The 16,097-nt window shown below is 39.2% G+C and overlaps 1 protein-coding gene across 7 annotated transcripts in view; it reads left to right on the top strand.

The window, feature by feature from the left end:
• Positions 1 to 16,097, top strand: part of STXBP5L (syntaxin binding protein 5 like) — a 188,510-nt gene that overhangs the window by 163,764 nt on the left and 8,649 nt on the right. For all 7 annotated transcript variants that reach the window (XR_003989447.1, XM_030472014.1, XM_030472013.1 and 4 more), the window contains one exon: positions 1,750 to 1,920. Coding sequence is in view for 6 of the 7 variants with exons in the window: in XM_030472014.1 (XP_030327874.1) it covers positions 1,750 to 1,920 (171 nt within the window). In the remaining variant the exon portion in view is untranslated. The remainder of the gene's footprint in view (positions 1 to 1,749; positions 1,921 to 16,097) is intronic.

The raw sequence follows: 16,097 nt of genomic DNA, 5'->3' as shown, positions 1-16,097 counted from the left end.
TCCCCCTGGAGATAATTAGATATCATGCTGAAACTCCTTCATACAAACTGAATTGTGAAGAAAGGAAGCAGCTGGATGACGATGTGTCTGTTGCTGAGGTTGAACAGGCAGCCTGTGCCCTTGAACAAAGCCCCCGATCTCAAAGGACTTTCTACTGAAATATATGAATAGCTCCAGCCTATTTTGGAAAATTCCCTGACTATAAGTTGAATGAATCACCCACACCACTTTTATATCTGCTGTTAGCTCAGTTAATAGCCATGTATTAAGAAACATGATAAGAATCATGAAAGTTGTGTCTCCTGCAGAGCCGTCTCATTATGCAGTACAGATACTAAATTGCTTTTTAAACTATAATTCTGAACAATTCTTTCCAATTTTGCTCATTAAGACTGAACTGCTTTCATATGGGAAGGACATGACTTACACAATGAAAGACTAGTATAATAGCACACTATATGCTGTATTCAATACAGACTGTTTTAGCATCTGAATATAGAAATAGCTTTTCATCATGTACAGTGGAGCTATCATGGTATGGTAACCAAGAAATAAATTTTCTTGGCTTATTAACATTCATCTTTTCCTCAGATACAATACAAATCAAAGAGAGTTAACTGAATATTATATTTCTATACAGAATCATAAAGACTAATCTAATTCTCAGACACTTAAAATGAAGTCAGAAACTCCAAGCTTGTCCTTACCTATAGTATTGAGCTTCCATAGTTTTGAATAGAAATACTCAATAGTGCTTGCATAAATCTGAGTTTTTGTTATGCTTGTTACCTGCTGTTTACTTAAATTAGTAAGTATGAATGACCTGCTGACCAAAACTAACTCTGTTATACCTGAGTGTATCCTTTCATAGGTTGAGGGGCAAATGGTGTTCAGTAATTATTCTCTTGTTGCATTATCCAACATGAGAGGAATATTGCAGGAATGTTTTATAGTCCAGTACAACCCCTCTGATCTAACCCTTTATCAGTGGGTTGTTGAGCTTTAAAGACCTGTTGCCAGCGAGGAAGTGAGGAAGAACAGATAAACGTAGGCAGAGTTTAAAGCAGATGTGTTTTGGTTTTCAGTCCATCAGACAGCAGCATGTGCTGTGCTGATTGACCATGGCCTCTAGCAGGGGTCCAAGGACTTAGCCTCGTATCTTTAGACCTGTAGCAAACAAATCAATTGTTCAGTCAGTTTCCTTAGCAGTAAAATAAATCTATGCGGTATATGAAGAATAAAACACTTAGCAATATTGTGGCTAGTTTTATAACCATCCTGACTAGTGGCATTTCAATGCCTGTTTCATGCAGCTTTGAGTCAGGTAGGGAAGATGTCTGGCTCTAAATTCTACCCTGTAGTTATTACACTTGCAGCTCTTTATGAGAACAAAAAGGAAAGATAGTTTTCGAATGTGTTTGGTATCTGTGAGGAGACACAACATCAGGGATGACATTGTTACCAGCAGTATCTTGATAAATTGCCAGTGTGCATAGGTGAACAAAATGCTGTGGGATCTGCAGCTGTAAGAACATGTACCAGTTCTATGTCCTTTGATTTTGGTTTTTTTTCAAGTATATCTTAAAGATATGGTGAGTTATTCTTACATATACTTGCTGGGCTGGTAAATAAGTAGTTAGTCCCAGATTTTATTTAACCCATCCTTAAATATCAGAACATACATCTCTCCTCCATTCTGAACTGTCGGAGCTGGCACTTTACCTGGCACTTGTTGCATTCACCTTCCAGATCACGTGAATGGTCACTGTACAAGTCCAACATCCCAGAGTTGCAGCTCAGGAAAACGACTTTCCAGCGCAGATGTCTCCAAAGCAAACCGCCGCGGGCCTGGGCGGCCCCCATTCAGGAAAGCACAGTCTGCAGCCTGCATGGAGATTTCTCTCCCCGTCACCACAGAAGGTGGGTGGCAGTGAATATTCTGCTAGGTGTTTGTGGATCTCTCACCGGGTGCGAAGGCAAATAAGTTTAGCATGATCCTTGTCCTTGCCCTGAACTGCTGTGTTCATCTGACTGTTTAGAATTAGAACAACCCCCTGTGTGTTAGTGTTGTTACTAACAAGCCTGCTCCTGAGCTCTGTGCTGCCTGGGGATGCAGTACGCTGAACCTCGCCGAACTCTCACAGCCGTCCCCTCGCCTAGATGGATCGGGTGCGATTGTTCATAGCAGCTTATGTACAGTGATTGTGGGAGCTGGTAGTACTAACGTATTAAACTCTCATTGTCTCTACTTACCAAGTCTGAAAATGAGTAAGATATTTTTAGAATGTGAGTTCAGGCTTTGCACAGTTTTATTTCTTTCTTTATTGGTACCGAAGACTCTCTAAAATTCCACAATTCCTGGCCACTGCTTCTGGTGAAATTATAGCCCATTATCTGATCAATTTCTTTTATTTATAAAAAGTTTCTTCTTTTAATGCTTGAAAAACAGTCTTCAAATCTTGATCTACCCAAGCGCAGAGACTGCATGAAGCTGGGATGCACAAAGTGGCAGTGCATTGAACTTCAAACTTAGCAGAAGCCTATTTTAATTTTAGCAGTGGCAGCTGTTTCACTGCAAATCGTTTAAGTACAAGCATTCAGCTGATGTGTTTTTCTTCAACCTTGATAGTCTTCCAGCTCTGTTGGTGGTATCCTTGACCCTTGTCTCCCATGCTTCCAGCTCCCCCGCATTCTTGCAATAGAACAATGCACTGTCTGTGCAGAAAAGCTTCAGTCTATCAAAAACTGAAAGAGCATAGCATCAAAATAAATGGTGTAGGACAGTAGTGTTGATTGTATTCAATTTTAGTAATAGGTAAAAATTTAGTATTTAAACAACAGAAGTTACAGTTTATTATTTTTATAATAAAATAATTAATTTTAACAATTAAGCCTTTTAAAAACCCCGGGTTTTATTTTAATCAAGTTGCAGAATAATTTCCTAAGTGCCTAAGAGATAATAATCTCCGGTGGCTGTTGTCTGGGCTGTAGCATGGCCTTGACCCCCTGTGATGATACAAGTGATAGTCAATTGACAACACCATGACCCTAGCCCTCTGTCTTGTAAGAGGCATTTGTATCCTAACCTGCCTGCCTGCAAAAGTGTCTGCACCACAGAAGTTCTTTACAGCTGGAACTTGTACTCCCTAATTTTGCTGGTTCTTAATGGGGACAGAGCAAAAGAAATTGTATCACTCAGCATCTAATTTTGTATTTTTAAATGCAGTTATTGCAAATACCTTTGTTACTAGTGGAAAATGGCTAGAATCTGCGATTATTATTATTTTATTTATTTATCATAATATAAAATAGCAAATTCTTTTTTGGCCCTTCTGACTTTTGTAGAGACCATACAACGAAACAAATAGTGTCTATGTGTGTGTGACACTATAAGAAAACATCCTAATTCGGCATAGAGAGTTCCAAGATTATGTTCTTGGCTGGAACGGAGCTGATAATCCTGAAGTCCATTGCAGCTCCTCTAGCAGCTCCTTCAGTTTTATTTAAGAACAGCATTTACCTACATTCATTTGTGAGATACAGAGCAAAGCATGGCTAGAGGCTCTCTGCAAAATGGCTCTGCTCACTGAATGTGTTACTATCTTCTAGCTATGTCATTAAGTCTCTGTTAGAAGTGAGCTCCCATCACCAGAGGTTATCACAGCAGGACAGATACTGGTGAAAGATAAATCCTTTGAGTTGTTAATTTTTTTAAATACAGAAACATTTAACTTAAACAGCTTTCTATATTGGATTACATTATCCAACTCCTTTTGCACTAAAGCAAATGAGAAGTGCCCACATGACTTTACTGGTTTAGTATTAACTTTATGCAGAGAAACAGGGTCAAAAACTTGGGTAATAGTGACATTTCAACTGACACTGCTGTTTCTTCAGTGACCATCCAATGATCTCTTCTTTAGGAGAATGTTTCAATGTCAAGGGCTCTTCAAAGATTCATGGGGTAAACAGCAGAAATGTTAAATTGCACTGTGGGCTGCATATAAGTAAGAGTAATCCTCAGCAATCAGTTATAAGAAGTAATCCTGTTTAAATGCCAAACCTACTATAAATTTCAGTTTTCACTTGGATTATTTAATGGCTCCTGTGTGAACATTGCACTAAAGCAGATTTACAGAGCTCTGAGACTTTTATAAATTCCTGTGCATAAGGGCAGGTTTCATCTGCATAATCACCATTTTTACCTCCACAATAGTTATTGATGATGTTCATAACATAACTCTTTCACCTATCTCTCTTTATGCACCACACAGATATGGTAAGTACCATTGTCATATGATAGCTTGTGGTGGAAAATACATCACTTCCACAGTGGTTTCTATTGCTGTGTGTTTTTCTTCATCCTATGTAGTACCGAACTCTTCTGGAATTCTTGTATGAAGTTACTGCTGCAACATCAGCACTACTTGTACATAACCAGGCCATGGTACTACCTAATTCTTATATGCTGCTTCCTTTCTTTTCCCTCCCACCCTCCCAGAGTAAGTAGGGTCACTGACAGGTAGAACCTTAACCTTTTAAGGTCCCACTGACCCTTGTGTACAAAACATTTATTAAGACAGTGATACTTTTGATGGTATGATGATGATTTCTTTGTCATGAAAGATACCTATCAGGTTTACTATTAAGGTATATTTCTTTCTAGAGATAATTATATAACTTCCTTTCAGGGGTGAGGAGTAAATTAAGTGACATAAGAAATCCCTATTTAAAAGTATCAGTGGTGTTACTTAAATGATATTACAACTCTTATTAAGGTCAGTGAAATGAGTGTTGCAAGAAAGAGCCAGACAGTCTTTAGAATAATTGATATTAACATGTAATGTGATGGGGCATGGTTTGGGTTTGTCGTTGAGGGTGGGGGTTCGTGTACAAGTCACCTTCCAGCAGGTCTATAGACTAAATTGTCTGATTATTTATATTCTCTCATTAAAACAAAGCTGTCTGTCCAACTTGTCTACACTTATTTTTCAGATGCCTATGGTATTTGTATTCTGTGGTATTCTAGCTCCACTAACTGAGCTGTCTGGAATGACTGACATTCCCCTGTTCTTCATGCATCTTGAATTTCCAGACATGCTGCTTTGGCGAGTGGTTTGATTTATTTCTGAAGGTTTTTATACTAAATAATATGGTGGAAGGAAGGTGGCATGATCCTTGAAAGAGTCTTCACTTGGGGATAAAGAGGAGGGTGAGGGAGAAGGAAGATGAGGAGTTAAAGGGTTTGAGAAAGAATATACTGAGAATTAGCATTCTCTCCAAAATGTGCACTGGCTTTAATCTAAACTTCTGGTTGGGCTGTTCCAAAATAAAATCAAACAATCCTCTCTATGCTAGGAATATATTGGTTACTTTGGAGCATATGCTGCAATAAACAATAGGTATATTCCTAAGAAATTATTTTTCTCTATATATATTCATGTGGTAAATCAAGATACACATTTTATGTCCTTGCTTGAGAGGTAGTGTTTCAAGTTAGGATTTGGTAGGATTTTATTGTTCTACCTGAGTAGAATTTTGATGAGAGATTGCTCGCGCAGTAGTGTTAAGCACTTTTTATACATTAAAATGTGCCTTTGTGTGTGGGTAAATGGTTCTTACCTTCCCTTGAGTCTGTCCCTGTGGCACGGATAACACCTGGAGATTTTTTTAATAGTGCATGCTTCCAATTCCTGCTGTTTACATCCTCTCCTAATTGATTTGATTACAAAGATAATACATTTTGGTGACTAATCATAAGATACCTTTTAGAAGAATAAATCGGTCTTCACCTCTCACACTGGATTTCAAAATCTACTTATTTAAATCCGATCTTTTCGGTGCAACAGGAACTGTATTTCCAGCATTTTGATCAAGTGTATTTTCAAGCAGTTTTCACACAATAAATTCTTCTGACTTCATTCCTGTTAGCTGATTGTCAAGGTTTTGCTGACTCTTACCTCTTCATATGTGCAGAAGGATTCCTGATATAGAAAAGCATTTTTGAAGAACATCTTTGCAATGATGAATCATAGGAAGAAAATTGAGGGAGGGAGAGTGTCTAGTTTTCTGCTTGTCCAAATATTGCAAACTGTTCAGTTTCATAAAGTGCTGATACTTCTTCCATGCTCATAGAAGAATAATTCAAAAGCCAAGTAACAGCAGCAGAGACGTGTCTTTTAATCATGGTTACTGTTACTACTTAAACCTATGACTTTACCAGTATCCTCATCTAACATGGAAAAAACTTGAACAGCTCTGCAACTTTTTTAACTCGAGTAAATTTTCTTCCAAGCTAAGGATTACAGCTATTTCAGGTTCAAAGCCTGGGTTTATTTTTTCCCCCAAAACACTGGTATCGAGATCAAATAGCTTGTTAGGGTTACATCTCTGCCAGTAATCAGCCAGACATGCAATACAGCACTTCTCAAATACCATTTATGCTATTTAAAATGTTACCTGTTGTTCTGTAGCATCTTCTAGTGTCATAAATGCAGTATTCTTATGCTTTACTAGTGAATTCTATAGTTGCTCAATATTCTGTGCAATTCTCAAAATTCTCTAATTTTAGCAAGAAATTAGAACTTTACAAGATCTTAATAGCATGTTCTTGATTCTGAATAGTCTTTTTTCACATACTTTTGATTAAGCTGTTTCTTCCTTGCAATAATATAAGAATTTATTTGCACTGTAAACAAAACCACAAATACAGGAACTTTTAAATTCTTCACTTCTTCTAGTCCTTTTTGACCAGGCATTTTAGAGATTTTAGGAGTTAGAGATTATATGGCTGTAGCCATTTGCACTGATCATGTCTTGGCGTGTTCCAGCTCTTGACTAGCACCCTATTTTATCTGCAGGTATCCTCACAGAAACATTGGAATACAGATTATATTAACCTTCTGTTTAGCTGCTTTGGAGGAAATATGTACCCCTACCTGGCTTGCCTTCTGTCCTGTGACATAGATCCAAAACAGTGCATCTGAGTCTAAGAGCTAATAGTACATAGTTGTTAAACCTGGTAAAGCCCCCTTTCCGTCTAGAACAGCAGAGATCTCAGCCTGATCAAGAATTTCAACGTAGATGAATAGGCCCAAAACATCTGCTCTTTTTCCGCATAGGAAAACAAAAGCTGTATTTCAGTCAACTTTGTAATTGTAATTTTAGATTAAGGAAAACACTGATGTTAAAGAGTAAAAATAAAACTGTTGTGGGAGGTAGGGAACTCAGTGCGGTTACACTTGTATAGCTGGAGGGTGCATGGATGTGTGCACAGATATGCTAGCACGCAGTCCTCTTTGCTTTTATAACTTAGAACCAACTCTGAGAAGTCTTTCAGGTTTGATACTTCTTGGTTATTGCTTTTTTTATAAACATTCTCCTTTTTTTAAGCAAGTTTGCATTCTCCAAACAGTTCTCTCTGCCGTGACTTGCTAGTTGCCATCAAGAGCTTGTGCTGGCAGACTCTGCCCTTTTTAACTCCTTGCCTGCATTCACATAGAAATTGGGGCATTCTGTATATGTATGTCCATAGTCCACCTGCGGTTTTATCATACCTCTAAGGAAGACAGTAGAAACAGAGTGGAGTTTTTCCTTTGAAATGTTGTGTTTGGAAATCTATTTTCTTCTCAAGAAAACTTTCTTTTTTAATTATTGCTTTTATTTCCCATTACGTAGTTTTTAATTAGTCCAGCTTAATCTCCCTTGACTAGAAAGGCCATTTAGGTCTTAGTGCTACAAACTCACCTCTCAACAAGGAATCCTAACACGGATTTGCTGTGCATTGTAATTTGCTAGGAATGCTAAGAGTAGAGTCTTTGAATGTGCTTTAGCTAGTCTTTAAAATAATTCAGTTTCTGCATTTACCTCAGCTTTTGGATTAATTCCTGATTATATGTAGTTAAAATTTGATATAGAGCACTTGAAATGTCACTGTGAACTGGCAAAACAAACCACTCAAGAATATTTAGTCATTATCTTTAATAACCTTATCAAAAATTGTATGGCAAATACAATACAATTTCCATTTTAATAAAATAGATCCAGTATACTTTTATACTTGAATATTTTCTTTTGTATCTCATATAGCCCTAAAAGTTTTTGGGGGATAAGTTGTTTTCTTTCTTGCATGATTTTGTCCAATTTGTTTTGGAAATGGGTAGTATTTGGTGTATACTATAAACTTCTTTTATTACGCGGAAGTATTTGTGAGGATCACCATAAGAAGCCTTGTAGACAGCCTGGCAGAGGCTTCCAGATATTTTTCCTCATCGATTTTGATATTGGTTTTGGTGCTGAGTTTTTTGAGGCTTTTGGTTTGGTTTTTAGATTCAGCAAATTTTCTATGTATGTATGTCAGCCTGTCCCTTTGCTCTGTTGTTTCTATGACAAGGTTTCCAAAGTCTTAGGATTGATCTGTATTTAACCAGTATTAGCCTGTGAATCTGTGCGTGAAGCTATAGACAAGGGATGAAAATTGCTCTCGCAAGTCCAATATGCTGTCTTGGAAATGTGATACTGGATGGTTACCTTGTAAAATGTCTGTAGCCTGAGGAACCAGCCTTAGCTGATGTAATGCTGCATATTGCAGGATTTTCTTGCTGTGGTATAACCCCAGCCAGCAACTAAGCCCCACACAGCCACTCACTCACTCCCCTGCAGTGAGATGGGGGAGAGAATCAGAAGGGTAAAAGTGAGAAAACTCATGGGTTGAGATAAAAGAAGACAATTTAATAGGTAAAGCAAAAGCTGTGCACCCAAGCAAAGCAAACCAAGGAATTCATTCACTCATTCTCACCAGCATGCAGATGTTTAGCCATCTCCAGGAAAGCAGGGCTCCATCATGCAAACGGCTTCTTGGGAAGCTGAACTCTGAATGTGTCCTGTCCCCCCCGCCCCCTGTTTCTTCCCCCAGCTTTATTTGCTGAGCATGATGTCCTATGTCATAGAACATTTCTGGTTTTATCATTAGCTCCTTTTTTCTTGGATCTGCTGGCTCCGAAGCCCACATATAGGTCTGAACTAAGGGGCCTAGAAGACGATTACTGCAGTTCTCAAAGGTAGTGGTTCCTGGGCCTCCATGGAGAGAGAGAAACAACCTGGTGGTTTGATCTAGAAAAATACTGAAGAAAAAGCACAAAATTATTCAAATGCCTGGCAGAGTACTGCAGAGAGGTAGGGAATAATCTGCTGTGCCTGGCTGCTGAGAAAAGGACAGGATGCAAGGGACATAAATTACTAAGGCAGAGACGTGACTTCAGGGAGACAATCAGAGATGAATTTTTGTCACAAGGGCAGTTAACCACAGAAATGGATCCCCCGAGGAGGTTATTGCATGTCAAGCAAGTTTTGAGAACAGCTCATATTCCCTGCTCTCACTGCATTCCTTTCGCCATGCCTTTCCATATTGCAGAGTGGATGATTTTGGTAAACTTTCTTGCCCAAGCAACCAGCCAAATTGACACTTACCTGATCCACTGGGCATGTTACAGTAATCATGCGACCACATTGCAGGAGGCCCCTAGGTGCCGTGGCTTTTCATGGCTAGGTTTTCATAGCAGGCGGAAGAGCCCTTGGCATGAAATTTTTATTTTTTCAGTGAGGGATTTATGGTGTTGGTTTTGCTTCTAAATAATTTCATTTGAAGTTACTTTACATCACTGTAACTGGTATGATAAGAGTATTATAATAGGAAATAACTTAGAGACACTATGGTAAACCACGGTCTCCACTAACTGCTCGGTTTGCCACCACATTTCTTGTCTGTGCAGAGAAGCAGATAAAAATGTTGCATAGACGACCTGTTCTATAAGTAGACAGTCTGTTCCTTACTGCAGAAAGCATTCTCCAAATAAAAAAGAAGTTATTAGGAAGCTGAAATTAATTTTTCCAGTATTTAGCAAAATCACAGCACTTCTGCTCTAATGGGCACTGCAAACTCAAAGTTTTCAGAACAGCAAATTCTGCATGGCTGTAATAAAACATTTGACACCAAAAAGGCAAGTGCTCCTCCGAAGGATATTAGAGCATCTTCTGTAAGGTTTTTATATCCATTTCAAAGTGTTCCATTTGAACAGTGAGCTATAAATTCCATAGGTTATTCTTGAGATAATATAATTGTTTCCAGAAGTGACTTGTCCATAGTGTTAAGTTCTTTTTCAGTTATGATGGAGAGTGTGTGTGCTTGTATTCTACTGTAGGTAAAATAAAATCCTCCACTGCAAAAAGCCAGTAGTGCTGTTGTCATTTAGACTGAATCATAATCTTTCCTGGATCTAACCACTGGCTTAAGGTTAGATCAGATGTTTAAGTGGCATTTAAGTGTGTATCCGCCTCACTGTGATCACAACAGAGCTTTCAATACCCTCTGTCCCTGGAAAAAGCAGTGGAGAGAGGTTGTCTATAGACTTGTGGTGCCTTGTGAAAGAGCATGTCCCAGGAAAGGCCTGGGAAGAAATGGAGAAAAGCCTTGCATGGGTGCAATGTGAGCTGCTGGTGTCTAAAATCCAACTCTGTTGTGCTAGGTAGAGTTCATGTTTGGTTTTTTCCTTGGAGTACATTTTCCATCAGGTTCTACTGTGATGTTAGGGTCCACTTGCTTTCTTACAAGAATCTGCAATTTTTACTTGTTTTTCAAAAAACCAACTAATGAAAATTTACTTGTTCTTACTTCACTGAAGGGCAATTCGGTTTTATTTTAAATGAGGAATTGATTCCAAGTTAAGCTTTTTCACCCTGTACTCCAGGCATGTAGAATTTGCACTGCATGCTCAGCTTTAACATTTCTGTGCTTGCTAGCAATCACTTTAGATCACTATAAGCCATTTTTCTACATCTGAAATAATTCTGGAAACTTTTTGGAAGTGGGACACACCATTGGGTGGTTCCTGGTACTTCTGTGGCAGAAGGGAATAGGTGATGGGCAGTTCTGTATAGAGAACTGGGGAAGGTAGTATGGGAATATTCTGAGATTGTTCATTATCTCATAATAGCTCTTCCAAAGGGTTTTTTAAAAGCAAAGCTTTTCTAACTACACTTCAGTTACACAAGCAGAAGATCTAGGGGGGGGGAATGAGGTGGGGGGACTGAAAAGAGTCCTTTAAAATGCTTTCACTTGCTTCGTTATAACATAAACTATTTTGACTTTGTTATTGAATGAACTCAAGGTTTTTCTTCTATAATGCCTTTTGTGTCCACCTTATTCTTGAGTACTTCCACATATGAAAGTTACACAACATCCTATTATTTCCCAACCATCAATGTTACAAAAGTTGCTTCAGCAGAATGGATATTTTTAGGTGGAGATTTAAGTTTTAGAGAGTTGTGGTGTCTTTGATTAAAAAAATATGGTTCCAAACTTATAACCTATACCAAATTGAGCTCTTAGTGATCTGAATGTGAAGACAGTTTGCTTGTGTAAGTCAAGGGAAGTGATTCATACAATTGAATATGGAAGTTTGAGAGATTGCTTACTGTGAAGACCTCCTGCATTTTTATCTTTCCAAAAAAAATGCTTATTTCTACTTCAGTTGCAATGTGAAGAATAGTTCTGCCCTAACAGTTCCCTTCTGGTTTTTAAAAGATTTTGAACTAAAACCTAAGCCTGAACTTTACCATATTCTGGAAATATCAAAATAAAGATCCAAGTCTGGTGACTTGAATCTGTTTTCTCTGTCAGGCCTCTATTTGCCATCATTTACATCAGTCTTGTATCATTCATGATTCCATGAAGCCATTCTGATTACACTGCTGTAACTTCAGGGCAATACATGGCAGAACCTTTTCCAGGGAGGGTCAAGCATCCCACAACTGTGAGGTCTGTGTAAGAGCAGACTCAACCACCCTGGTTTGAATGCTCTGCAAGCTGTGTATACACAGGCTTTTCAACATAGTTTTAGGGAAACTTATTTGATTTGCTCCATTAGGAAATCATTCACAGGAAAATTCCAGATTATTACTGTGCTGTTTGTGCTTTGAGACAACTTCTGCTGCTTTCTAGCAAATCGCTTTATGTGGAATGCAGCTTTAGAGTGGTGCTATTAAAATGTGTTCAAAGATGTTTTTAGCCAAGTAAATGTGCGGTGTTCTTAACTGTGTGAAAGCCCTGCAGCGTTACTTCCTGCCCCTTTCTCCTCTGTGTTGCTGAAGCATTGCCATCAGTAATCTGGGTCAGTCTCTGTGTCTCTCTGATGTTACTGTCTGCAAATTCATGTTTGAAGTATAATTCCTTTACTGTACGTTCACACTGGCATTCAGAGCTTTGCATGCTTTCCTGACTAATCATTCTAAAAATGACAGACTTCTCTTAAAATTTTCAGATCCTTGAAGTGGCAAATGTTTTAATAGCTTCATTAGCTTCTGTTAAGTCTAATATTTAGCATTAAAACTTATAGAATTCTCCAAGTGAGGAGAACATCAACCATTTAACTTGGTTTCCAGAAAGTATTGGTTTCCATATTAAAAAAGGTCAATTTTTGTAAATGTTTTATAAGCAGATCAATTACTTGGTATGTCATAACTGGGAAAGTACTTATAAATAGCATCCAAGTCAATTGCAAAACGCTTCAGTAATGAATTTAAACATTTGCTGTGAAAATATTGATCTTTGTCACTGGTAGGTTTTTAGGGGTTTTTTCATTCCTCATAACAACTGATACTTTTCCTTTCATGAGTCCTAACTTCCAGAAGAAAATCAGTTTATGCTTCTGTGTTAGAGCTAACTCCACTATTTTGGAATAGTCATAATGAAAATTTCTTGGAAAAGATAAGTGAGGATGTGTTCCCTTTACAAAGCCTTTGCTGCAGCTGAGAATAGAGAAGGCAGAACATTCTCCTGAAAATGCATCCATATTTTTATTAATATCCTCCTTCCTTTTTTTTTTTTTTTTTTAATTCTATTGAAAGTAATGAAGTTCCAGTTTTATTTCCACTAAACAAAAGGAAGTTTAAGGAAAAGAAATAAATCTCTGCAGTCTTGAAACATATGGAATCATTTACTCACAGAATCGCAGACTGGTCTGGGTTGGAGGGACCTTAAAGCTCATCCAGCTCCAACCTGGCCTTGAACACTGCCAGGGATGGGGCAGCCACAGCTTCTCTGGGCACCCTGTGCCAGTGCCTCAGCACCCTCACAGGGAAGAACTTCTTTTAAATTCTCAGAAAAGCCCCAAACCCCTGAATTAAATCTTCTCCTAGACACCAGGGCACTGCAGCGGGACAGCTCTGTCATGCAAGGAGAGAGTAGGGCAATAACTGCTCAGGGCTGCTTTCGTATAAATGTCATGATGACGGTTGGCTCAATTGTTCTTGTCCTTTTGCAATGCATGCATTTTGTGGCAGTAGGTTACATTTCCAGACGGGCAATGCTTCAGCAATTACATCGAATCAGTAAATTCTCACACGACGAGCGTCACTATACTGCTCACACATGGATGAACAAAGGTAAGACCCAAAAACACTGGCTTCGTTTTTATCCTAGCATGTGAGTTGAAGTGTCCTGTGTGTTTCTGTCAGTGAGGTCGGTAGGAGAGGGTTTGCAGTTGCTTTTATATCAGAAGCCTTCTATTTGTGTGCTGTTGCTCATGTCTGGAGTTTAACAATCAGTCCGGTGTTACCAAGGAAGTTGGTTCCTGAGTTTCCATCTGCATCTCACTAACCCAAACCATGCATAGGACAGGACTGAATGAAAACACCTTGAAGAAAGCAAGACTACTAGTGGTGGTAGTGGTGTTGTGTGCTTTTGACCCATGGAATGCAGCTTTTTAAAATGCACTGGCTGCAGATGATAATGCTTTTGCTCAGAGCTGCTCATAGTCTTAACAGCATGAATAGCAGCATCTCCCAAATGAGAGTCACATGTTAGCTCCCAGGGGATGCTGGACTGGTCTGATGGTGCTCTCAGCCCCTCTGCTGCTAGCTGCAGGAGCAGCATAGAGATCAATTTGGAAATCCAGGTCTGCAAGAGGAAGAGGAGGAAAAAGGACATGGTCATATGAGAGAGATGGCTGGGTGGGAGCAGAGGGATCCTGGGAGTTGGATATGTGCCTCTCGGAGAAAAGGAATCCTGGCCTCCCTCAAAGCAGGAGGCAATTCAGAGGTGGGAGCACATTTGTGAGAAAGTGTCATTTAGCAGGATGTTCTGCAGAGGAGGAGAAGAGGGAAAGAACCGTGGATCAGAAAAGTTTCTGCCTTTCACATACCATCATCCTATCACCTTACTGAAGCAGAGAGTCTGAATAAACTTTGTCTGACCTAGGTTACAGGGAGTACCTAGACATGGTCCTGGTTCAGCCTCCTGTAGAAAGATGCTGTAGCTGACATTGTTGCTACACTCAGCATGCAGTGAGAGAAAAGGAAAATGTAAGAGAAAACCTGGAATATGGCGGTTGGGTTAAGGATTACTACAGATTGGCAGTGTTCATACGGGTCAACCTTTAAACAATGGGACATCATTTGAAACCATAGCAATCATGCTAGGAAAGGATATGGCAAGTTTTAAGATTTCCCAAAGAAAGTGTTTTTCTATTTCTCCAGGACACAATTGGATGGTTTCGAAATAGAGAATTTGGGGTAGAATCTCTTTGAGAAAAGAGCCCCAGGGTATAGGCCTAAAGTAAATTTTATCCTGAAAGAGGAAGAGATTTCTACCTTGCTTTAGAGCTAGCCGATAAAGCCACATAGTGATTGCAGCCTTTCATGGGGTTTGGGTTGCTGTTCACATATGTTTAATGACATCAAAATTTGGCATGTATCGTGCTGGTCTTTAGAATTTCAGTTCGAGTAGTGCATTTAATACAAAATGGCACAGTGTGTTCCCAGAACTGTCCCGAAGATTCTGTCTGTTAGTGGCAGTTCTGCAAAGATGTATTAGTTAACTGTACTGCACAGGAGTGAGGAACATTTCTTGTTAATTTAGGGAGGGAGAAAGCTTGATGACACATGCAAATGGCATATCATATATTTTAAGTTCCGTGTATGTCGCCCACACTAACTGCATTTGTCCTTTCAACATCTTTCTCAGTTTGAGCACCACCATATTTGAATTCTGTGTGACTGTGATATTAATACACCTGTTAAAGAGAAAATGAATTACATAATAATATTTTCTTTAAATTAGGTATCCTTTGGGGGGAAAAAAATATATATATATAAAAATATATATATGTGGATCCCTGATCTCTGCCTTGAAATTACTGTCTTCCCCTTCTTTACCTGGCAGCTGTCACTGTGCTTAGGAAGGAGCTGGGCCAACCAGTCCACTGCAGGAGAAGTACAAAGTGCTTGGGGTTATGGGAGACACTAATTCTCAAGGTATTAGAAGCTGTGTTTGCACATGAATAAACAATCCCAGTTTTATGCAGATATATTTAGCAGTGTTGAGCCACAACTAGAGAGCTACAACAGTGCCTACATGAAGGTGAAACAGGGTGAGGGCAGCGCTTGGAAGGTCAAGTACACGTAAGTTTCTTTTCCATGAGAGCGCCGGGGTGGCTGTTCCTGTGGAGCTCCTGTTTGACAAGTTACAGATGCCCTCAAAGAATAGAACCTGGCCCAAGTGTGAAAGAGCAGCAGGAGAATCTGCACCCCCATCCCTGAGTGCCACCTTTGAAGGTAGCATACGTGGTAACACTTGGTGCGGTTCCAACCGTGCTTTGCCATGGTTGTCTCCAGTCTTTCCCAGGTAGTTGCTGTGAAGAGGATAATTTCAAAGCAGTTTACACTGAGTCATCTGGGTACAGGAATGTAGTGCTGCAACGCATGATATGAGGAAGAGATTCACCAGCAAAACTGCTGCTTCTGGGGGAGAGCAGGAACCATATATACAATATAAGGCTTGGCCCAGTTTTAAGTTGGAGTACGTGAGAAAGTCCTTTTCTAATTTTATTCTTCAACCATGGCAGAAAGTGTTCCTCATTTCAGATGTTTCTACTGGCTCTGAAAAGACAGCTCTCTCTTCTGAGCTATAAGAAGGATCATTTCATACCAGACACAGATCTACTTCATAATGATAGGTTCAGAAGCGAGCCTTGTATCTGAGGTCCAATAGCTTCAACTATTTCTCCATCTCCAGAGCCTCCTGGTCCTCTAGTTATTGTTGC

Source organism: Strigops habroptila, chromosome 2 (assembly GCF_004027225.2).
Source record: "Strigops habroptila isolate Jane chromosome 2, bStrHab1.2.pri, whole genome shotgun sequence".
NCBI lineage: Eukaryota > Metazoa > Chordata > Aves > Psittaciformes > Psittacidae > Strigops > Strigops habroptila.
This window is presented reverse-complemented; position numbering and strand designations above follow the sequence as displayed.